This window comes from Dryobates pubescens, chromosome 23 (genome assembly GCF_014839835.1).
Source record: "Dryobates pubescens isolate bDryPub1 chromosome 23, bDryPub1.pri, whole genome shotgun sequence".
Lineage (NCBI taxonomy): Eukaryota > Metazoa > Chordata > Aves > Piciformes > Picidae > Dryobates > Dryobates pubescens.
In genome coordinates, this window is record NC_071634.1 from 16,296,753 (window position 1) to 16,321,447 (window position 24,695).

Here is a 24,695-nt window from a genome sequence, read left to right on the forward strand (position 1 = left end):
CTTTCTGATAGTTGTTTTATCCATGGGTGGTGTTGATTCTTTCCCTCTCCGATTCCTCCTTCACGCAGGTGTACAATCCTCGTATCAGAGTGGAGTCTCTCTTAGTGACTGCCATTAGCAAAGCTTCCGCGCAGCAGCGAGCTGGCCGTGCTGGTCGTACTAGACCAGGCAAGTGCTTCAGGCTGTATACAGAGAAGGCTTACAAAACTGAAATGCAGGTAAGATGACTTCTCATACTGCTTGTATAAGAACATCTGATCAATACAAGTTGAGTGCTGTGCTGCCAAACAAAATCAGACTTGCAATGCTTGTATATTTGAAAGTGTCTGGAAGAATAAGTGTTCTGAATTCTCTTTTTTTACCTCCTCCCCTTCCAGGACAACACATACCCTGAAATTTTGAGGTCTAACTTAGGATCTGTAGTATTGCAGCTCAAGAAGCTTGGTATAGATGATTTGGTGCACTTTGATTTTATGGATCCTCCAGGTATCTGTTTCTGGTTTGTCTTGTCTACTGTGGTATGTTTTTGATTTCTGAAATCTTTATTTTCCCCCCATCATTTTTATTGCAATCCATAAAGAGTCTCTTTTATTTATCCTGAAATGTAGTGCTCTGTGTCTTAAAGCAAGCTTTTTGTTTCTGTCTGCGTGACAGCTTTCAATGGAACCAAGGAATCGGAATGCTCCTTACCTGTAGAGGATAAGATAAAATTATGGGCATTAGAAAATATTAAAATTGAGTTAGGATTTTATTACTTAGCACCTCAATTACCCATTCTAATTGTGCATCAGTTAACAACTGCATGCAAATAAAATTGGCTAACCTTTTAGAAGCTGAATACATGTTTTTTGCTTAAACTAGAAAGTTAAGGTGTGTGTCTGTTCTAGCAGTGTTAAATGTTCATATATACTTCAAAAGACAACAGGGTTATGTTGCTAATTGAACACTTGAATACATAAATACACCAAAGTTGATTGGCTTTTCCTCCCCCAAAATAAAAATACAGTTTATAATCTATAAGCTTCTAATAGCTCTGTGGAACAATTGCATTCTTTGTGCTGTGCAGCATGTGTGATAGCTTAGCAGGAAGGCTTTTGGATTTCCTTCTGGTTTGCTTTGTGAGTGTAATATACACTTGCTACGAGGAACGCAGGATTAAGAGAACATTAAGAGCCTTACAGGCTCAGGTTTGTGAAAGACTAGATACCTGCAGCTGACATGGCTGAGAGTTTAGAACTGCATCGATCCATTTTGTATGGAACAAGGGAAAGTGAATCAGTGCATTAGGGGGAAGTGATACTACTGTGATACTGAATATTTCACAATGCCACTGCTGTCTGAATTTTGAAAAGCAGCAATCTTCAAATACTCAAAGCTTTTGATCCAGTTAAGAGCTCATCAAAATAAGCAATTATTACTCTCCCTTCCCCAGTTCATTCATGTCTGGACTTGTATAACTGAATTTGGTAAGAATTTCGTATTTGGAACTCATTTGAATGGAGAATGAAAAATAAGATGGCTTATAGTCAATGCTTCCTCATTTTTTTTGCTTATTTAGAACAGTTTGTTTAATAAGCCTGCCTAAATATCTCCTTTTTTCCCTTTCAGCTCCTGAAACTCTGATGAGAGCATTAGAGCTTTTGAATTACCTGGCTGCTTTAAATGATGATGGAGACTTGACTGAGTTGGGATCTATGATGGCTGAATTTCCATTGGACCCACAGCTGGCTAAAATGGTTATTGCAAGTTGTGACTACAACTGCTCTAATGAGGTCCTATCAATTACTGCCATGTTGTCAGGTAATAGCAGGGAAAGAGATCAAAATGCAGATCTTTGACTTGGGGAAAATCAGGGTTTTCCACATCAGTAACATAAGCACTAGAAATATATTTCTAATAAAATTAGACTTACTTTGGGTTTTTTTAGAACTTCATATAGGGGTACAACCAGTTATGAGGGGTCTAATCATTACAGGTTTCTGAGACATTTTGAGGTAATGAATAGTAGTGTTAAGAAATTAACATACCTAAATTGGTCAGACAGGTTGCTCCTAACTTTAGTTAAGTGTATGTATTTGAGATGATAGAGGGTGGGGGAAAATCAGGCTAATGGGAGAGAAATACCTTTTTAGGGTTATAGTTAGAACCAGGAATGTCATCTCAGTCACTCTGGTTTTAAGGCAGTCAGACCTGTTTTGTATTGTGCTTTCTTCTGCTCTTCAGTAAATCCCAGTATTTTTGAGAGCATTACCATGTGATTTGTCTTACACCATCAGCTTGTACGTGAAATGATGATGCATTTTTTCAGTCACTAAGTGGAAGAGCTGTAGAACAGTCCTAATGTTTAAAGGGAAGAAAAACTTTTGGGGGGAGGGTATATAAGAATGAATTGATGTGCACAGCTGTACTTTGCTGTGTTGTGTGAATAGTGCTGCGTCAGTGCAGACCTGCTTGTCAAGAGAGCTTGATGAGAGGAAAATGTTACCAAGCAAGCCTTGGATTTTATTTCCCAGTTACATAGAACTGACTTTATTTTACAGTTAGTTGTCATAAGACATAACCAAGATTTAGTCTGTTTGAAAATGGGGGTGTTCTTTCTCATAAATATTCATGTGTCCTTTGGGGTTTACCAGGCTCCTCACAATGCAGATGTGCTGCTTACATGCTTAAATTGGTTGAAAAGAGAAAAAACACAATGTTTTGGCTAAGTGTGAACTCTGTTGCTTCAGTTCAGTCTTACAGTATATTGATACAAAAGGTTTTAAGAACAAGCTAAAATGTTTGTTGCAGAGTTATTGTTCAGACTCAGAGCAGATGGGCAGGGCAGAATCATAACAATTTTCTTGGTGATAAAATGGTAGGCTTCATTGCGGAGGTGGTGGTAGGTTGGTGCCTGTCTTTCTCTTCCCTTTCCCCCCACTCTTTACTACAGAACAGTCTAGGGTTTGGTTTTTTTCTGTGATCAAGTGATTTGCCCTATTCCTTTTTCTGTTTACCATTTTCTAGGCCATGATGCTTTTTTGTTTCAAGATACCAATGCAATGATGAATGATGTTTGCTTGGTGGGGTTTTTTCATAGAATTGGTTGGACTTGGTTCATGTATGGGTTGAAACTGAAATTCTGCTCTTAAAAAAAGAATACTCTTAGCATTTGTAAAGACTGTTTCTGAAAGTAAACACTACTTACACCACTGGCATGATTATGTTATGGTGCCTGAAGTCCACATAAAGACTGTCAGGCTCTGGATAGCAATCAATTTATTAAGTTTGGAATGAAGGGAAAACTAGGTACCAGAAAAAAAGCAGAGAATAGCACTGAATAAATGAGCAGATGAAATAGTTGTACTTCATTTGATAAGAGCCCTTGTGTCTTCTCATGGGTAGAAAGTGTTAACTTCTTAGTCAAAACAGTTAAACCAGTGATTAAATAATTTGGATTTGCTTTTATTAGTCTGTTTGAAGTTAAAATACACTTTCTATTATCTCTATTTTCTAATGCAGGACCCAAACCCCAGGGTGTTTATTTTGCACCTGCATTTCTTTTTTCTTTAATGCAGTGGTCTTTCCTGCTTTGGGATTCACCATTGCAGTGTGGGGTTTGTTGCTTGCTTTTTTTTATTTCTTCCTTGAATTCCAGTATCACTGTATTTTTGAAATATAGTGCTTTGGGGCTTTGTGGGATTTTAAGAATGAAATGAAGTAAATCCACATAATACCCTACCAAGAAGTCCTCATCTATTAGGGACAGTTGAACTGCAAAGAGGTAGTCTTGTGATTGCTGGGCTTCAGGTAGGAGAAGGCTGTGTAGTCCCAAGCAGTGGAGAAATGAAGGATGTGTAGAATTAATACAAATCTTAGCATTAATTTTATTGAGATTTGCCCTCTTAGAAATTACATCCACTTAAAACCAAACTTACTTTTTTCCTCCTTCCTCTCCATAAAGTGAAGATCTCTTACAACTACTTTCAGCAACTTGTGGATTAGTATTGGTATGATAAACCTGTGTGAATGTTGACAGACCATGAACTGAAGTTGGCTTCAGTACTGTTTGTGGTCTCTGATAGCCTGTATTTGGGAAGGGAACATTTAAAACATTAGACTTGGATTTAAGTCAAACTGATTCAGATTTATGTTAAGAGAATATAATGATCAAGTCATCACATTGGGATTGGTTAATTGTTTTTCCATGTAGTGCCAAAGGACGGTTTAACCTTCCACCACTACCGCTACCATCACAACCTTTAGATTTATTAATACCTTCTTCAGGTGTTTCTGTATACCAGTGCTGATAACAATACCAGCTGGGGAAGAGGACTTGGCTTTACTAGTGTGCTCTGTTTAGTAGAGACTTGTGATGTCCCATCTTGGTTTAGACTGTGCTAGTGCAGTACAGTTTCAGAACTATCTCCTTCACTCTCCTTTAAGGCTTTCTGAAGAAGCAAACTTGCTATTGAAGTATTTGTTACCTGGGATTCTAGCTCCTGGTAGAGTTATCAGCACTGGGTTTTGAACTGAGATGTTTACCCTTCTAGTATACATAGGCAATCTTGATGGCCTTCAGACTAGATATTTTGATGCCTATATATAGTTCTATTAAAATAATCAGGTACTCTGTAGCTTTGAAACCCTCTTGTCTTACAGATGTGGTTAGGTGTTGATGTACCAAATCAAGGTAGTAAACAGTCCAAGATGCAGTTGGAGGCCATCCTGCCCTGCCCTATGCTCTGTGAACTGACCTAGCTAGGCCTTGTTCCTCTATCTGTGAATGCGTGACTCATCGATATGGGCGTTTGTGTTGGGCCCATACCAACCTTGTTTAGTCCCACAGTGTTTTGTTCGCCCCACGGAAGCAAAGAAAGCAGCAGATGAAGCCAAGATGAGGTTTGCCCATATAGATGGAGATCATTTGACGTTGCTGAATGTCTACCACGCTTTCAAACAAAGTAAGTGTGCACCTGGCTTACCAAAATTGTTTGTAGTACTTTGTGCTGCCAGCTTTCGGTCCTGGGTTCCAAGGGCAGCTGAAAGGCTTGAGCTTGGCTTTTGAGCCTTTCTGTTGTAGTTTCAAATGCTCAATTTTTTTTAAAGTATGGAAAAGAGTTAAGTGATACTTTCCTTTGGGGGGCAGGAACAAAACCAAAAAGCCAGCCAAGAGATCATGTAATGAACTGATGAATATGGAGACAAGCCAGGCTTTTAAATCAATCCTGGGTAACCTTGGACAGAAGGAAGTAAACGTTCCTATAATTAAGAAATACTGGAGATTTATCTGACATTAATTACAGAAAAAACCCTGCATTATTGCATAGTAATTTTTCAAGGAGAGCAGTACAGAAAATGCAGTAGATTTGGAGAATATGTTCCTAGAACCAAAACCTTTTCAATGTAGTTAAGAATTCTGTAATAAAGCCTTGGGATGGGCTGAGAGGTAAAGGGGTGATGCATTAAGAATTAACTTACAGCCATAGCATGAACATTTCAGTGCATGGAATGGCCTTCATCAGCATAGCTGAAGTCTGTTTTAACAGCTTGAAAAAAGATGGGAATAAACAGGTGAAGCTGGGAGCTCTCTTGAAAAAAAATGACTGCATAAGTGGCACACTTTTTAAACAGTGACTTATCCCGTTGGGAAGTAGAAAGATTACTCTTTAACTGCCAACCAGGTTAAATTAGGTGCTCCAGTTGCATTTTCCTGTAAGAAAAAAATAATTACAACAGTCTTTTACCCTGAGTAAAAAGAAACACAAGTGGGGGCTCCTTTCTGTTTCTTGATCTAGAAGTTTTGCATTGAAACATTCTAACACTTGGTCCTTACCTGGCAGTCCAATGTAAGGTGAACTTCAGAGTAAAAGTCTGATCAAAAGTACTCGAAATTAATTGAATAGCTGAGGAACTTCTACTAAACACCTGTGAATTGGAGGCATCTGTTGCTTGGTTTTATTGTTGGCTTTCTAATTAACAGGATACAGTATGTCTTGTGAACATTTTGTGTGTTCATGTTTATGGGTTACAGAGAGATGGAATTATTTGGGGAATAATCTTTTGTTCAGTTTCACTGTGCAATTGAGCAGGATTCCTGAGATTTGGAATAGGAAAACAAAATGCTGCTACTGTTTGTATATGGAACCACAGAAAATAGTTGCGTGTCATCTAAAATGCATAGTTCAAATGGCACACAATGCAGCACACGGTATGGTACTTCAATTCTGGTTCAGCTGTGTAATGAACAATTGCTTCAGCATTTGTGCTTCATTTAAAATAGATTGCATGAGGTAAAGTACAGGAAGAACTTAAATTATGTAACTGTCCCTTTTTTCAATGCTCATTCAGAGTAGCCTCTATACAAGAGATACTTTGCTGTATTTTTTAAGGCTGGCTTGGTTGGATTATTAAGATGACAAGGATTGGAAGAACATCACTTGAAAACAATTGGTAGGGAGAACTGGCTTTCTGGCTGGCAAACATGCAGGTTGTTATCCTGATAGAATGGCTTAAGCTTGCTATCTCAACATTCTTATTAGAGCTATCAGCAGTGGAAACAATAATTTCAGAGTACAGAGTTCTATTACTGACACTGTGTTTTACCAGTCACCTACATTTACTTAAATTGCTGCGAGGTGCATCACACTTTATTAGATTAAGTCTGTTTGTGTCTTAGCTGTTACTTGAATGCTTAATTTAAGTAGGATTTAGTTTCCCAAATGCAGTAGAACTATGCCCAATCTTCCTGCACGTTCATTGCACACTACAGTTACGGACTGTGCAGCGTTCCTTACCTTCACTTACGCTCTGCACTGCAGGTTTGGAAGATGATTTTTGAGGCGTGCAGAATGTATTGGTGTGGTTTCAGCGAATCTCACTGTGTGCATATCCTGTTGGTGGAGCAGGGGGAAGCTAACTTTTGTCCTGCCCACATGCTTGCTGAGTAGAAAACAGTTTGGGCACCTTGTTTAATGCAAGAAATAGACTCAATAAACTTAGAGTTGTCATTTATAAAAGCATATGGGTATTTTTTTCTGGTTCAAGTGACTGATCAATTGGTTAGTTGCTGTTTTCTTCTAATTGGATGAAATACTAATTTTTGATTCATGTTTTTTAATGTTGCAGATCATGAGTCGGTTCAGTGGTGTTATGACAACTTCATTAACTACAGGTCCCTGATGTCTGCAGACAATGTACGCCAACAGCTGTCACGAATCATGGACAGATTTAATTTGCCTCGTAGAAGCACAGACTTCACCAGCCGAGACTATTACATCAACATAAGAAAGGCATTAGTTACTGGCTATTTCATGCAGGTGAGTGTGCCTTCTTGTAGGGAGCACAGTTCAGGGCTTCTGTGGCTTTTAGTGCTGGTAGGGTGGTTATAATCCATCAAAACTTTATGAATGGGGTTTAAATTGTGCACGGTTAACTATAGTGCCATGTGGTCTTTGTCAGATTGCTTGGTTATTACTTAGTCAGATCTTCCTTGGAAGACAAGTTGTAGGCAGACTTCATGTCTTGAAAGACTGTTTCTGGCCTGACAGGTCAGGAATTGACCACTATCTTCTGAACAGCTGTAGTTTCATAGAGCATTTCAAAGTAATTGCAAAATACATAGTTCTGAGTGGTTTGTAATCTGATACACACCTACACTTCCCCTATTTGTATAAATATCACCTGCAATCCTTAGAGCAAGAGCTAGTAGTGGAGAATTTGTCAGTATTTAAAGGTGGAACAAAATCCTGTGATGTCTTCTAATCAAGCTTGGAACCTTTTTTTGTTGGAAGATGTGGCTTAGTCAAACACAGGATATATCAGGGTCACTACAGAAGATGAAATTAAATGACCTATGCTGTACAGGAAGTTGGATGTCAGACGATTAGACTACTAATTAAAACCTCTTTCTTGCTGCTACTCAGTCTTTGGTGCTATTTCATGCATCTAATTCTGTATATTTTGATGTCTTTACATAATCAGGGTCCTCCCAATAGTAGAATGGTAATGAAGTAAACCTATGGCACAGAGGTGGTCACCAGTGTATTTAATGCTACTCATTTTTCTCTTCAAGAATACAGAACAACAGTTAAAAATCTTCTTAATAGCTTCAGAAACACTACTGCATGCTCTGCAAGCAGTCCAAGCACCTGACATTGCTCCTTTAGGGCACGTTAACATTCTCTTTTGAAAAGACAGACAAGAAACAATAATTTCTCTAATCTCTCGAGATCAGCATGCCAAAATCTGTGGCTTTAAATCTAAAAATGGTTGAATCTTGTGATACCATTCCTGCATTTGCCCTTTGGAGTGCATTTGGATTTATAGTTTGCTGTGTTTGACTCAAGGCCCCTGGTTGGGTCCTTCAGGTTCAGTGTGGTGATAGAGAATAAATAAGCACAAGCCAATCAAAATTTCAGAGGAGGGTGGGTCATTCTTTATGAAATTGTGACATCCTTGAAACCTCTGTTGTGAGAGCTTTCTTCAAGGTGGCATGTGCCATGGTGGCTACAGTTCTGTCTGTTATGTTGATAAAAGCATTTGTAATTGTCAGTAAATCAGCAGGTGGCCTTTTCTGGGCTGTGGTCACCTGCTGCAGAGGTGCATGGGCTGACTTGGCTCCTTATGATCCTTTTTGTGTCATGTTTGTGTAGTTTACATGCTGGGGGCTGCCTCCTTTGTGTCCTTGTTCACTCCCTAATGCCAACCTTGGTGCTTGCCTGAGCCAATTCTGGTTTCTTCTAGCATAGTGATCTGGCCAAGCCACTTCACACCTTCAGAGAAGAGGCAGAATTGGCTGTGTCAGTTGTGCTGAAACAGCTTGGGCCAGGAGGAAGCAGGAAAATGTAGTAGCTGACAGTTAGGTCATCATTGCTTGCTGTGGAGCCATAACTTAGCTGCAGTTTTCATGACAGAGCATTGCCACTGCTGAACCTGAACGTCCTCACCAATCCACAGGCTAAGAAACATGCTCACTAGGTCCACATGCTAAGGAGCATGCTGACTACAAACACTGCAGCAGGATGAAAACTGTAGCTCAGTGTTGGCTGAGGATTGAAAGAAGACACAGTAGTGCATAATCACTTCAAGGGGACATCTCTGAGAAGCTAAGTTCTAAGGGAACAGGGTTGTGCTTTCTTAATTGGGGTTGTTTCAGTCCCTGTCCTTCCCTGGGAATTAAGACCTAACTGTACTTCTGTTTTGACTTGAGGATGTTTAGTTCAGAATCTCTTTACTTAGTTGAGAATTGCACCAAGTAAACAAGAAATCCAATTCTTTATCATTATAAATGACACAGGAAAGCAAATTGTATGTGTTTGGGAGAGCTAGGTGATAAGGCTTCACTATTTTAATACATCAGTAAATAGTATTGATTTGAATTTAGCAGCACACTGTTTTCTGGAATGAAACCTAACTAAATGAGTTGTTCTGTCCTTTTATAGGAAGAACAAAAACAGATGAAGCACCCAAATACTTTTCTACATGTGTTTTACTTCTGCTTTGAAAAATTAAATTGGTTGTTTGGCTTTGGTTTTGTTTGTTTTTTTTTTCCCTTTTTGCTTTGTTTTTAAATAAACAAAAAAAAAAAATTAAAAAACCCAACACATAGCCCCACAGCAGCTTATGTGCTGTGGTTGTGTTGTGTCTGTGACAGATGAGTTTCCAGTCTAGTCTGCTTTGCAGCTATACTGCTCTTTAGTTTTGCAAACATTGGATTGAGTTGGATGAAATTAAGCCTAAATTGTTACAGACAGTGCAGTGTTAATCTCCATTTAAAAGAGCCAGTGTTGGCTCCCCAGACTTGAAATAAAGTAGCAGTGTAATCTCTGAAATGTTGGGTGAAAAGATTTGCAGACTGCTGAAATATTTTGCTCCACTCCTAAAGCATGATCTGGATATCAGTGTCATAAAATATGAAAGAGAAGCACACTCAAAGTAAGGAATTTGTTACTAAGGAGATATTCTGACTTAAAATTAGAGGTAGCTTTTGATTTAGAAGTCCTGGGATTTTCATCTAATAGATGGAATTTACCTTTGGTCGGAAAAAAAGGTGAGCTATACCTAGGAATTAAGAAAACAAGTACACGGTCTATATTAAAGGAAAGCAGCTAATGATCATCTGATTAAAACTGTGTCATTCAGAACATCTTTCAGCCATTGTCCATCCTGCTTAATCTTTTTTGTGTGTGTTATGTGTAATGAAATAAGTACTGAGGTCATCTGGAATTACCAGTATCAAAAGGTTAATTTTAGTTACCTGCTCTGTGAGATTAACTGTTCTTACAGAGAATATCCTTTAAGGATAACTGTCTGCTTTCCCAAATCTTAATGAGCTGGCTATCGGAGCATCTCGGCGAGGTAGGCATTATTCCTTTCACAGAGCAGGAAGCTTAGTCAGAGAGAGGTTAATTGATTTTCACCAAGGTCACGGCAGAAGTGTGCTGCTGAACTTACACTTTCCAGCTCTGAAGCTCACGCTGTAACAAAACTGCTCTTATTTCTGACATACTAAACTTCCCATTCTTGCCAGACTGACATATTTTTCCAGGCCCACTGTGAGAGGATTTGCGGGCTAATAAGTGCATCAGTGAAATTACCACTGGAACACTGCGCTAATACAAACTCACAGGGCTGATGCTGTGACTCACCAGTCCCACAGCAGCTACTGCAATCAAGTGCTCAAGCTGGTGTCTGTTGTAGACCAGTTAACCCTCTGTGATGTTACAGACCCATCCACTAGATATTCCTGCCCAGTACTGCTGTTTGCATTGCTGTTGCTCTAACAACGATTCTTCTTTCTGGGTCAAAACTATTTTTGTGTGTTGCTTGAACTGTGCATTAGAATATTCGCTGACTCTGGTGGTTAGCAAAACCAATCTGGCATCTTGATTTGCTATAAAAAAACCTGAAAGGTTGCAGTGGTCAAGTAACGTGCCAAATCCGGATGGGGTTTGAAAGCTAGGGTGGTGTCTCCTGTATAGCACACTTAATAGTCCACTTGAAATGGTGTAATGTAAAAATTGCCTGTAGTAATGCAAGAATGTCTTTTTACTTAGGTGGCACATTTGGAACGAACAGGGCATTACTTAACAGTAAAAGATAACCAGGTGGTGCAGTTACATCCCTCCACTGTTCTTGACCATAAACCAGAATGGGTGCTCTATAATGAGTTTGTCCTTACAACAAAGAATTACATCCGGACATGTACAGACATCAAGCCAGAATGGTAAGCCAAAAGTCTTAAAACAGTCGTGACCTGCTGTAAAGCTCTTGTTCTTCTTTTGCCTTCCTTAAATTGAGGTCATTCCTTTCACTTTCCCTGAAGGTAATATTATTAAAGTGGTTTGGGGAACGGCAGTGCCACAGGGTTGAGATCTTGTACATAACTAAAGGCTTTCTTTGTGGTGCTTGTTTCTGTTTGTGGAACTTGAGGGTAACCCTCAGGTGCCCAGGCTCTGTATGCAGAGAAGTGTTGAACTTGAAACTGCTCACTTTAGTAAGCCTCTTGGGAAGGAGATGCTCAGAGATTCTAGGTTTGGGATGGGTCCTAGCACCCACTTGTGTACCTAAGGTAAGAGAATACTGTTAGATAGCTCTTCTCAAGGTCTCAGACCTCTCTTGGAAGTAGGTGTCTTGGTGGTTGGTTTTTTGTTTGTTTTTTTTTTTTATCCCCCACTCCCATGCCCAAAGGTTCTGAACAAGATCCAGTGCTGCCTTAAAATATGCTTGAAGGAGGTGGTAATGCTGGGACAGCCTGCCCTGTCAATAGGGTGTATACCAAGGAAATGGGAGGCCTCATCCTCTGCAGGCAAGCAGAGGGCTGAATTGTTTTGCCCATCTTTAAGGTTGTACTTCAACTGCCAAGCTGTAAGCTTTGGGGACTCAGGAGGTTCTTCAGTTGTGGAGGTTGTGCAGAAAGTGTAAAGATGGGTGTGTCGTCTGTAGCACTTGAATGGAAAATAGGTGCCTGTATCCTTCCTCAGAAATCTTATTCTCAACAAGTGCTGGGTAGCTGGATGCTGTAGCCTTGATTGTATTTCAAGCTTAAAGCAGTTGAGGGTGGACTGTTCTCTTTCACCAACTGATACTTAGGGGGACTTTGTGGCTTGTGGACTTGAGCAGAACTGCCGCTTAATGTCAGTGTGGGGTGTCTGGCACCTGCTGAAGCAGCAGCATGGGGCTGCAAGACACTTGCCCTTTGGCATTGAGATTTAAGTGTGTCTATGTAAACATTTCCATTAACCCCAGAAGTTCAGAATGAGCTGAAAGCAATGGAGCTTGGTTTCCTTCAGTTGTAGAATTTCTGTAGGACACATCTCTGAGTTTGAGTGTCAGTAACAAACTTCTCCTTTCCCGACAGGCTGGTGAAAATTGCCCCTCAGTACTACGACATGAGCAATTTCCCACAGTGCGAAGCAAAGAGACAGTTGGATCGGATCATTGCCAAACTGCAGTCCAAGGAATACTCACAGTACTGAATTTGTGTGTTGAACTGAAGTTATTCAGAGGACAGCTTTAAGAGATGAAAGGATTCAAAGTTCAAGTTGTGCTCTTCACTTTGGTTCAATAATGGCCTTTATTTTGAAAGCTTTTTAATTTTTCTTTTACAGTAAATATTCCATTCTGATTTCATAAATTAAACATTTATGCCTCCCTTTTTGTGTTGACACTGTAGCTCATACTGGAAAAGCTGATCAATGTTTTGCAGTTTATTGAAAGTAGTTCTATATATAACAATGTTATAAGCATTTCTTTAGAAATGGTTGAAAATGCTTCTAAAAAATGTGATTATCGACCATGGTATGCATGATCGTTGTAATTGTTGACATTCCTTTTAGAAGTTGTGAGATGTTACAACTTGTGCTTCTGTAGACACAATCTTCGGCTTCAGTACAAAGGTACTGACTTCAATAAAGTCTATTTATACTAATTTGGTGCCACAGTATGTCAGTATTTCTACTGTTCTGATCAAAACACGAGCAGCCCTTCGGTCTCCTGTCGAACTGCTGCTTTGTTGGTGCGGCAGCGGTCGGATGTTTTGCTCCGAGGAGCGTGGATGCTTAAGCGGCACAGCCACAGTGACAGCAGGATAATGCAGACGCTGTTGGGCCCTTGCAAACTTGTTTAAATTATGTGAGGAAGTGTTTTAAAACCGAGATGCATGCAGATGTCTTTGGAGAATGCTTTCTTCAAATGCATTCCTAGATGTTTCTTGGGCAGGACTGTAGTTGTGTCTCCTGTAAAGTGAAGTGTCTGTAGCCACTGAGAAATGGCTCTGCTGGGTGACGTTCAGGTACAGTTCAGGGTCAACACAAATAAAACTGTGAGCAGCACTGTAGGCAAGGTGCCTCCATTGTAACTTTGTAGTGGTTTTTAGTGCAACAGACTTGATGGTATTTTCCATTTGGGAAAACTAAGCCCACATGGAATGTACAGTCAGATTTGGTCTGGAACCCCTCTGCTGTGAGGACAGGCTGAGAGAGTTTGGGTAATTCAGCCTGGAGAAGAGAGAGCACCAAGGAGACCTCCTTGTGGCCTTTCAGTACTTAGGGACCTCTAGGAAAGCTGGGGATGGACTTTTTAGCAGGGTCTGTTGTGAACAGGACAAAGGTTGATGGCTTGAAACTAAAAGAGGGGAGGTGTAGGCTAGATAGGAGGCAGTTGTTCTCTGTGAGGGTGGTGAGACTGTAGCAGGTCGTTGTGAGAAGTTGTACGTGTGTGCATCTCTGATGCCTCATGTGGTGTTTGAGGCCAGGCTAGATGGGGTTTTGAGCAACCTGGCTTGATGGAAGGTGTCTCTGCCTGTGGCAGGTGCAGGGGGAAGTAGGTGTTCTTTAATGTCCCTTCCAGCCAAAACCATTCTGTGATCTCTAAGGTATTTGGTTAAGTTTCAGTATTTCCTCTCCCTGGAGTCCTTCTGGCAAAGAGAAGCCGGAGCAACTCCTGCTGATGAAACAGGTTCCCCTGGAATGGGAGCTGTGTGCTGTCGTGCTGTAATGATGAAGCAAAAATAGGTTATGTTTGGAGAGCTGGCAAGTAACCTCAGTTAGGCTCATCTGAAGCACTGGTGTGAGGTATTCTGTTTAAGTCATAGCAGCTGGCTGTAGAATTACTTGGAAACAAATAATTTGGGGATTTTCTGATTCCATTTTTTTCTGGTTGTCATTTATGTGATGGGCAGTGGAGAAGTTGTAAAGTTGTTTGCTTTTGGGGTTTGTTTCTTTGTTTTGGGTTGGGGTTTTTTGTCAGCAATGGAAACAGTGCTGTGAGGGCAAACATGTCTGAAGGCTAATGTTTAAGTGAATGGGCAATACTCAGCGGATCTCCACCACTGCAGGCATTGTGGGCTGGGTCTGGGCTGTCCTGTGAAGTAATTTCAGGTAGAAAGGAAGGAGGTTTCCTCTTCATAACATGTTGGAGTGGTTTAAGTTACCTGACTGCAGTTATGAGAATTATCATGTTTAGCATCGGGGTTCTGAACTCCTTAAGCAGTTCAATTTCAAAGTAGTGTTCCTAACCGTACAGATGTCTTCTCTAGGATAACTCAGGTTCAATATCTGGGCTTTTACAAGGGCTTGCTTGTTCCTCTTTTGGGGGGCAGAAGGTGCTGCTTTATGTAGTGCTAGAAAATGGCTGCTCCCCAGGTAGGAATTTCTCTGGTACTTGTGTGCAGCCTTCAGCTAAATGGTGTAGAACTACCTTCTGTATGACTTTCCCTGGCTATGGCCAGGCCCACAAAGACAGCCAGCTCTCAGTGTGAAATCCCTTGAGGACCCTGGAACCAGCTGGCATAAGCTGCAGCAGCTTTGGTACTTGTGGATGGGGGAGCAGATGGCTGTGGCTGTGAGTGGAACTTGACACGGGAGAGACTTTGGCCTGGTTTTCTGTTTTGCTTTTTTCAGTTGTCAAGCCCACAGACCCAGCCTGGGCTGTGACAGCCGACCTGGGATCTTTCACTCTCCTCTCTCTTGGCTACCAAGAATGCAAATGCTACAGGCCAAATTAGTGTCCTCTGACAGCTGTGCACCCCTCCCGTCTTCCAATTAAGTCAGTGACACCTGTGCAATGCACTGACAGGCCCTGGGGTGCACCAGTGGCACTGGCTTAATTGGAAGGCTGTTGGGTGTCCCAGCTGTCACCAGGGACAGAGCGGGCTGGTGCCCTTGTCCCTCCTGGCAGGGGAAATGTGAGCTATGGGAAACAGCATGGCTGGTGTGCTTGTGCTGGATTCCTGGGTGAGAAGGTACTGAAGCTCCAGCATCTGGGGAATCCAGTGAATCTGGTAGTTGAGTGACACTTCTGATATCCCAAGAAAACACTTCTCCTGATGGAGAAATGGCAAGCAGGGAGCTCACAATGCCAAAGTTTAGGACTGAAGCATCTTCCCATACTAAACTGTGTGCTGAATCCACAGTTGTTCCTTTACTGGTGATCTCCAGAGGAGCAAAGAATGGCCTCAAGGGTTGGAGTGGCTTTGTGGAGGCACCAAGCAGTTGCCATTCTGCTGCACAATACTGTTTGCTAACAAGAAGGTATTTAAAGGCTGGGGCAGTGAGCCACAGACTTGCTTGAATGGCTGTGGATGCCTTAAGAGTCACTGCAAACTACACTCTTTTAATGTCATTTTCAAGCCATGTAGCAAGTGCAGGAAGTAACTGTCTTTGAAGAAGTGGTGAAAGGGACAGGATGGTTTCCTAGAGAAAGGCATTTTCTAGGTCCTAAAGGGACATTCCAGAACCCTCTTTGTTATCTGGGGGATACACCAGACAGATGCAGAGGAACTTGGGTTTGAAGATCACCCTGTTTGTTTTCGTGTCTTGCATGTTGGAAGGCAAAACCTCATCCTTGTTTTTCTGGTGGAAAAAAACAAACCTGTTGAGAGCAGGAAGGAGGAGTAGGAGAGTTGCTGCTTTATGAGTGTGTGAAGGCCTCTTGCCTCTCTTAGAACAGTCAAGAGCAGCTGCAGTCCTGCTGACTGTGAGAGCTCTGGTTTGGCTGCTGCAGACTGCAGTAAATGGGGGGAAAATTTGGAAACTGCTAATGTCAAATAGAAACTGAGCTGCCTGTGCATTCTGTTCTGTGAAATGCCACAGCTGACCAGCAGCCCCTGTGGCTCTTTCTGCTGGCCTGCGGTGTGAGGGATCCTGAATCAAGCACATCAGCTGCCCCCAGCAGCCTCAGCTGTTTGCTCTGCTGCATTCCCTGGCCTGGTGCTGTCACTTCAGGGCGGTGAAGCCAGGAGCCAGGGTGTAAGCGTGTTTGGTTTGGAGTACTGAGGAGCTGTTCCCTTAGGATTAGCTGGTTATCTGCTTTGGAGCAATCTGAAAGGAAAAGCAGTGCTTTGTTTACTCACAGTGATTTATTTTATTTTTACCAGAGGAATTCTGGTGGGGCTTGAAACTAGATGGTTTGTATAAAAGAAGCTATTTATAGTGTGGGACTTCAGGAGCTGTAGAGTGGATTAGACAATAGGAAAACAGCACTGAGTGAAAGGCATCTATTTTTTTTTTGGAAAGAGGAGAGTCTTCCATCTTTGTTGTGCTTGTGTGTAATACCTCAGAACAGTAAAGGGCTAATACTGATGTGAGCTAGTAAGTACATTTTAGGTTTGTTAGATGCAGAGATCAGCTCCTGATGGCTGATGGATGTAAAGCTGTGTTTAGATAAATATCTGTTACCATTCTAGAGACCTAAAGGAGTGACCAGTTATACTGTGCTTAGATCTGTAGGGTTTTTAGAGCATTTAGAATATTTTGTCCCAAGCACAAATGGTGACCTCATGCTTCACTCTGTCTTGCCATCATAACCCCTGGAACTTCTGCTTTTGGGAGATTGCACACCCACCAGTGGCACGGACAGGCCCTGAAGTTCCTGTGGGCTACAGGGGTGTATTCGCTGGTGGTACCTCTGCTCACTCGCTGATGTTGAGGAGCTGTTGGTACAGCCTGACACTCTGCTGCTGTGTTCTGCACCCATTTGGTCAGCTTTGCATGGCACAGCAGTACCATGATTTCTGGTCACCTTCTCCCTTCTTGGATGAGGGCTAGTGGAGCAGCTTCAGTTTGTGCTGTGTCGTTTCCCACCTGCGCTGCCGCGTAGCACGGCGCCTGCTGGACACTGCTTATTCCCGGCCGTGAGAAATGCAGCTTAAAGCAAAACCCTTGAATTTTGCTTGCAGTATGTCATCTTAGAAGACACTTGAACACAAGTAAAGAGTTTTCTTTCCAGTCAAGCTACAGCTGTTAATTTGCAGTCAGATTGCTACAGTTTTCTTCATTCTCTGGCAGTTTAGCAATAAGAAGCCATGCCACACGGTGACCCTAGGAAGCAGAGTTGCATTATGAAGTAGATGAATTTATTCTCTTCCTGTAATTTGTGAGGAGCAGCCATTTATCTCAGCCATTTATCTTGCTGAAGGTTTTCATAATAAACATCTTTTGCTATTGGAGGTATAATCTTGTATCTGTTGACTCTGTTGACCTATTAATTTATTTGACTTTAGGACTGTGTACATGACATAAGACTTATGTGAAGTAGAAAGAGAACAATGATCTCTTTGGTCAACCTAGTTCCATTTTTCTCCTGCTGATACACCTTACCCTGGTAGCTTTGTGGTGTGCTTCCCGGAGCTGCTCTGGTACAGAACTGGGCATCGGTCCCCACTCATACCAGCGCTGGATATTTTTGAGCTTGTGCTGAGCAGCTTTAAACCCAGGATGGAACTGTGACATGAGAGTGCTTGCCCCTCTTTTCGCTTTGCCTTTCATAAATGAGGAGCTTGGGCTGCCTCCAATTCGCACTGATGTTTTTGAGATAAGTGGTTGGCATCAAGGAGATCCCAGCTTCCAGTACCGAGGGATTAAACTAAATATGGTAACAGCAGTGAAATAACATTCCTGGAGCAGCAGCAACAGCTCTGCTGATTGGAGGTGGTGTAATTCTGCAGTTTCAACTCAGATATGGCAGTTTCTCAGGAACACTGAATGTATGTTGGACAGATGATAAAACAATTTCCATTTGTGTACATCTTGGCTCTGAGTGATTCTTTAAGCTTTCTCCAGCTACAAAAGCCATGCAGTAGTTATGTTGTATAGAAAAATGAAACACAGCACAAATTTATGTTGATAATAAATATTTCCTGTGGCTCTAAACATGTATTATTTTGGGTTGGTCTTATTCTTTCAGCTAAAGTGGGCTCTTGCCTTCCATCTGAGTTCAGTGTTTATTTTGCAAGCATATCACATTAATGCTTCCTGGCCTCATTGCTTCCAGCAGCAGGAACGCTCAGCGCTCAAAGCACTTACTAGGCTCCGTAGGGTGGAGGGTTGCTGGTGGACCTCGTTCCTGACTGCTTTGCTTAAATATTTGGCTTCTGCTTGTATTAGTAACCACTTTTATCCTCACACCCATCAAACTTTTCAGCTTTATGGAGTCTCTAGTGTTTACCATCAACGCTCATGTGTGACTGTTAAAAGAATTACAAACTAAACCCGACCTGAGAACGGTATCTTTGAGGTTGTTTCATTTTGCACGTTGAATAACAAGTAGCTGATAAGCCTTTGACTGGGATGGGGATAGCATCTTTCTTCTAAAAGAAATTAATGCACTCTGAGCCTGTTCTGGAAGGCTTAGAGTTTGTACAGCAGGTTAAAAGCAGTGCTGTTCAGGAAATGTTTCTACATGCTGTCCAAGAGGGTATTGGCAGCTTTGTTCCAAGGAGTTATTTGGGTTACACAGTGTAATGGAAGTAAGCTGCAATTACTGCTACTTTTACATACTTTTAAAAAACCAATTTGATCAAGAGCAGAAAGCAGAGAGAAGAATGGGCAAGAATTTAAAAGCCCAGTCTAAATGTTCACAATAAAATGTACCCTGTTTGTTGAAAACAGACATTTAATTTTCAGTAAATCTATGGACAATGAACAGCTTCTCCCTGTAAGCAAACTGGCATTAAAGAAAAATCCATACAGGAATGGGAACCAGAACAGAGGAATATTTATTTCATTTTGGATGCTAGGTCAGGGCTATGCTTTGCACGTTTTTGCTCTCAGTCTCCTCGTTGGATTTGCTCCTGTGTAAATCCAAACACTGCTCAAATGTCTGCTCTCTGTGTTCTCAAGCACTGCCGTACAGGAGGCTGAACGGTGCGGCGGTGGTAGGGTTGTGATTTCTCTGCAGCCTGGAGAATTGCTGTTTGTTTCTGGAGGAGAATTACAGAAGGAAAAGTGAAGAGGAAAATATTCAGTTACATGAAATGGTAATGGCCTGCTTCATGATTCCTACATAATCATATTTGTTCTTAACACAGTGCTTGCCTGCAATGGGTGTTATTTTTGCAAGTAAAGCTTAAAACCCCAACTGTTTGTAGTCTGCTGGCTCGATGGGAGGCTAGCACTGAGATTTCTCATTAGGTACAGGGAGGCTTCAGAAATTAATTTTCTTTTTTTAGCAGGCAGTCTCTTGATCAAACTAATTTGATTAGAAAAACAACTTTATCAGTGCTGGGCTGTCTAGACTTCCTAAATTAGCAACAAAGTCAGCAGCAAATCTTTGTTCTTACTACTTCCAAAACTTTGACGTTAACAAAGTTTTCAGAGCCATTCCAGCTGCCTTCACTGCAGTCCCTTTCACCTGCTCTAAGGATTATTCCTTCCCTTGGTTTTGGGAGATATGTGACAGAAAGGACACGTGCTTCCAAACTGCAGTGCCACCTCTGCTACCAACACCTGCCCAGGTTTGCTCTTAGTGATGTTCGGGTTTATTAAGTGCATCAACTAGGATGATCTCCCTGAAGAAACTCCAAGTTAATGAGCTGTCAAATCCCTTTGAAATGTCTATCCATTATTTTGGAGGGCTTTCTGCTGCCTTGTGGTATTTCTTGTGTGAAAATGGAATTCTGTGTTGACCGAAGCTTTTCTTGGGGTTGTGCAAAAGACAACTAAATACAATCTCCGAGTTCTGTGCTGTGTGACTAGGAGTCTTCCTCTCTGCTCCACGTTCCTCCCCACATGGTGCATCATTTAGTGCCAAATAGGTTTTGAATGTGTAATGTACTTTGTGCTGATGAAGTGCTATTGCTTTATCAATAAGCTCTGAATGATGTGTGGAGTGATGGAGCCTCTTTCCCTTTCCATGATCTGACAATGGGTGCATTCATTCTTAGAAGACATCTCCACCACGACTGCTGCAATCCCGGTGAGTCTCCTCTGCTCATGTCACTCCCTATTTTGCCAGTGAGCCGGATGCACCCAGGAGCAGGCAGAATAGCTGTGGGGTTTTTCTCAGATGTGAAGATAACTTAAGACTAGAGGCAGAGGCTCATGACAAGCCAACCATCTTGACTCCTGCTAATTTGGGTTATTCTAGGAATTTTTTTCCTCCCCCCCCCGCTTTGATTAGTTACTTCATATAGTTACTTCATAACTACAATCACAGGAACGTAATCACAGAAATGTTATTTTGGGGAAATTATAATCTGATAGGGCTTCAGTAATTTATTTACATTGTTAATTGGTGGTGAGACTATAAAAGTTATGAACTACCTCATAAGTTCATGCCTGCCTACATCTGAATGGCAGATATTCACTGGTTGTTATTTATAATTCTGGGGGTATTGAACTGATGGAGATTACTCATGTAGAAAAGCTGCTGGAAGGCCTGAACTAGGAATTAAATTATCATAGTGGCTTCATTTTGTTAACAGTCTCATTGAAAATATCTTGCTTGCAGGACAATCAAACTCATCAGTGTTCTGCTCTTCCACTTCACTAGACAAAGTTTTAATCAGTGGCACACTTGATCTTGCAGAATTCAAGGAAAATAATTTCCTGCATTTTTTGAGATGAGCAAGAATTCGTGTAATCTAGCTTTTAAACTCCTGCCACTTTCCCCCCCTTCCTTTCTTTGTGAATAATCAGCTTTGCTTCATCCAGTTGCCTATTTCACATAACTTCAATTATCAAAATGACCCAATGCTTAGATGGGATCAGCTCACAGATGAAGAGCAAGCAGTAACAGAGTGGTGGTGAGACCAAAACATTTCAAAGACAGTGCTGTTTCCTCTACATTCTGTATTCTGGTCTTTGTTATTCATCTCTGATGGTCTGACAGAGCAGCATTTACAAAATGCTTCTTTGCCTGTCCCCTTTCTCTTGGAGCTGCCATCCAACTGCGAGCAGTCAGCTAGCTTCAGTTACCTTTGTTTCTTCTAGCGCAACAGCATAGGCAGGCTTCACCATCTAGCAAACTTAGGAGTTAGATTGGTTGGTTGGGTTTTGGTTTGGTTTTTTTCTTCAAGACTTTTAAGAGCCTGGGCTGATCTCTGGGATGAAGCCCATGTGCCCAGTGCCAGTTACCAAACTTTCTGAAATAAAGGTAAAAGTTGCCTGCCAGTACAAGACAGTACAACAAGTGTAACAGTAAATAATTATCATCTAGATAATGATAAATAATTATCATCTAGAATCTCAGTACCTTCTGCTCAGATTGCAAGGGCCATGTCTTTGAGTGTTTCTTTTCTCACCATAGACAGCAAAGACTCCAACGCAGTTACTGCCCCTGTTTTCATCAGAGAAAGAAGGAGCAGATGTGAGTCTCCCAGCTTAGCACACTGTGTGCAAGGATTCAGGTGTTGTATATAGAACCATGAGAAGACCATGGAACTTCAGAGAAACTGGCTCCTGTACCAGCACCATTCAGTGGACAGAAGGTATCTGCTTCCTGTCCTGATGTCAATGACGTTTTCTGAATGCAATTTTCAGTAGAACCTTTTGGGAATGGTGGGGTGTGAATGAATATTGGCAAACCTGCACGTGTAGCTGTGGTGGTTGAGGCTGATGAATCCCATGTGCAGAAGCCGCTCTGGGAACTCCAAGTCCCAGCAAGGAACTGGGCTGCCTAGCCTCATGAAGGTGAGAAATGCCATCTGGATTTTAGCTAGAATACAGTGAGAAAATGGGGGGGAAAAAAACAACAACCCAAAACACATTAAAAAAAAAACCAAAACAACCCCCAAACCAAACAAAAAACTGCAAACAGACAAAACCCCAGAACCCTGAAATGATGTTGTAAAGGTAAGCGTGGCTGCTGTGTTCTCACCCACTGGTGAACGCATTCCCAGTTTTGTCTGATCTTACATTGTTGGATTACAGGTATGAGTTAAAGAGAAACCTAACCAGTCTGGAACCTCCACTGACTTCTGTTCTTCTAAGCAGGGTTTTGCTCCTCTGGGGCTAATTGGTTTTATAAACATTGTCTAACAATGTTGCTTGACTTTTTCAAGGGTCTGGTACTTAAACTGTTGATCTCCTCAAATATTAAAAGGATGTAATAGCTGGCTCCAGAAGTGTTCATAAAGCAAAATGAAATTATTTGATGAAAGGTGTTAAGGAAGCTTTAAAGTATTAGCCTAATAGAAAACCTATCAGTGGACTTTTAAAGCCTTTCCTCTTCAATTTTTATGGACTGTCTTAATTGACTTTAAAAGGCTTTTATGCACTTATGAATAGACTAAGTAGAAATAGTCTCTTTTTTTCCCCACCTGCAAATAAGATACCAGGATAGCTTGTAACTTTATTTTAGACTGTAGGCTTTTGCTCTGTAAGAAGGGATTTCCAACTAATGAAGCCCAGTGAACACAGGAACAAGAAAAGTTACGTGTCTGCTGCTGCAGAAAACATGGGGAAAAGAAGAAAAAAGTGACAAAAGTGAATAAAAGAATAGGAGCCATAAAACTTTTTGAGGTATTTATGGTCACAAGCTGAGGGCCGCAGCACTTACTTTAGATGCTACGCTGATCATTGGAGGGACACTGAACTGCCTAAACAAAATGTACAGCCATGGAGTATCACTTTGTGTTGTAGAATCTTAATTTAAAGGCTACAGCTGAGTTGACTCCTGATCCCTTTGGGACTGTTCTGGTACAAATCTGTCTGCATGGAACATATAAGTGGAAGATGAATGTCTTCATCTCGTATTCTCTCAAACCAAAGACCTCAAGAAGCCTTGCTTTGCAGGGGGTTTCTCTGGAGACCGTTCTGCATAATGAACAGAGAGATGTGTTGATGTTCTGGCTTTTGCCTGTGACAGTGGGGTATGTTTGCTCTTTGAGAGGTCTCTCCCAAAAGGTTGGCACTTGACGATACCAGATCTATTATCGGCTCAAACAGCAGCCCCTGGCCTCGGCCTTGTCTCTGTGCACCAACCTTGGGGCAATGAGAAGGATCAGCCTCAGCTGGAAAGCTTTGCTCCAGTTCACCTGCAAATAGTCTGGAGCAGCAGTACATAATGCTATAAATAAGTTTCCATATCTTGTTTTGCTGCCAGCAGAAGTGTGCTCTGCAGAGGCCTTGAAGAGGTTAATAGTTCACAGCTGTAAGAAAAGACTACAGGTGGATCTCCTTTGGGAACTGATCACTCTGCAATTAAGCCTAACCTTCTACCGGTGATGGTCTCCTGTGGGCAACTCCCTGAACTTCGATGAAGAGACTTTGAGCTAGAGCAAATGGTTAATAGGAGGATGAGGAACAATGTTTGAAGGAAGAAGAAAAACCCAAACATGTAAGAACCTATAATCTGTTTTGACTTCTGCAGCAGGGAGGGGCAGATAGTATGTCTGCCACTAGAGGGTATTTACACACATCCCTACCACAGTGTATAAACACATCAGGTGTTAGGAAAAGCAAAACCAAACCACCCCAGAAACAAACAAACAAACCCAACCAACCCAAACAAAACAGAGAGGAGGAAAGAAAACAGTTCAAGAAGGATGGTGAAGAAGAAAGGAATGTTGTGCCTTAATTGTTGCTGTCTGAAAAGTTGAAACAAATTCTTGAACCACACCAAGTTTAGTGTGCCACTGCTGAGCAGCCTTACAGGCTGAAGTCTCTGAGCAAAACGCTGAAGCAAATCACTGTGGACACTTTGTTCCTGATGTGGATTCCATGCTGTAGTGCTAGGAACTTTCCCGCTACATTTTTACCTAGGTTAGGGCAGGATGAAAGGGTCTTTAGCTTTGTACGGAACAGAGCCAATCACAAAGATTCCGTTGGATGATGGACTCAGGTATTTTTGGCTAGCCTTCATTCAGACAAAGTCAACTCACATCAAAAAGCAGGGTTTTTATTACACTCAGTTGTGTTTCATGGTATGCCATGCTCATGCCACATTTGGAGACCAAAGAGAGTAAGGTTTTCTCAACAACTAGAATAGCCAAAAGATTTCATGGTTACCCCTAAATGGTAATTTTGTCCTTCAGAGCTCAGGCTTCTGATCACAGCTATGGCAGAAAGCTGTCTTTAGTCTTTTCCATTGACAGCTAGGGGCTGTTATGTTTGTGCCGAGTGCTGCTCAAGGAATCAATGGCCCTCCCACTCAGGACTGGGAAGCAAAAAGATAATTATTTTTAAATTAAAATCATACATTATATGAAACCAAACGACTATTCTGAAAAAAATAAATGACCAACTACATTATTTCCTTTTAATTTGTAAGTATCTGAGTTTCACTGTGCTCTCAGCGTTAGCTGATGAGGAAAACGTCCCTTCCGTCAGAGGCACACAGCTTGAGGTGCTGTGTGTGCCACCAGGGGAAGGACTGCTCAAGGAACACGGTCAGCATAAGCCAATCTGTTCCCACTAATTGCTTGGCATACACCTTAAAATCATGTTGGGCGTGACTTTACTGTGTCCCATGAACAGTTTTGTTTTTCTTTATGA

The 24,695-nt window shown here is 41.5% G+C and overlaps 1 protein-coding gene across 1 annotated transcript in view; it reads left to right on the forward strand.

The window, feature by feature from the left end:
* DHX15 (DEAH-box helicase 15) overlaps nucleotides 1–13,623 on the forward strand; it is a 38,360-nt gene extending 24,737 nt beyond the window's left edge. Inside the window, exons 8-14 of the mRNA XM_054172412.1 lie at nucleotides 69–218; nucleotides 378–486; nucleotides 1,609–1,800; nucleotides 4,821–4,943; nucleotides 7,108–7,298; nucleotides 11,037–11,206; nucleotides 12,341–13,623. Coding sequence (XP_054028387.1) covers nucleotides 69–218; nucleotides 378–486; nucleotides 1,609–1,800; nucleotides 4,821–4,943; nucleotides 7,108–7,298; nucleotides 11,037–11,206; nucleotides 12,341–12,458 — 1,053 coding nt within the window. The 3' untranslated portion in view covers nucleotides 12,459–13,623. The remainder of the gene's footprint in view (nucleotides 1–68; nucleotides 219–377; nucleotides 487–1,608; nucleotides 1,801–4,820; nucleotides 4,944–7,107; nucleotides 7,299–11,036; nucleotides 11,207–12,340) is intronic.
* The last annotated feature ends 11,072 nt before the right edge of the window (nucleotides 13,624–24,695 follow it).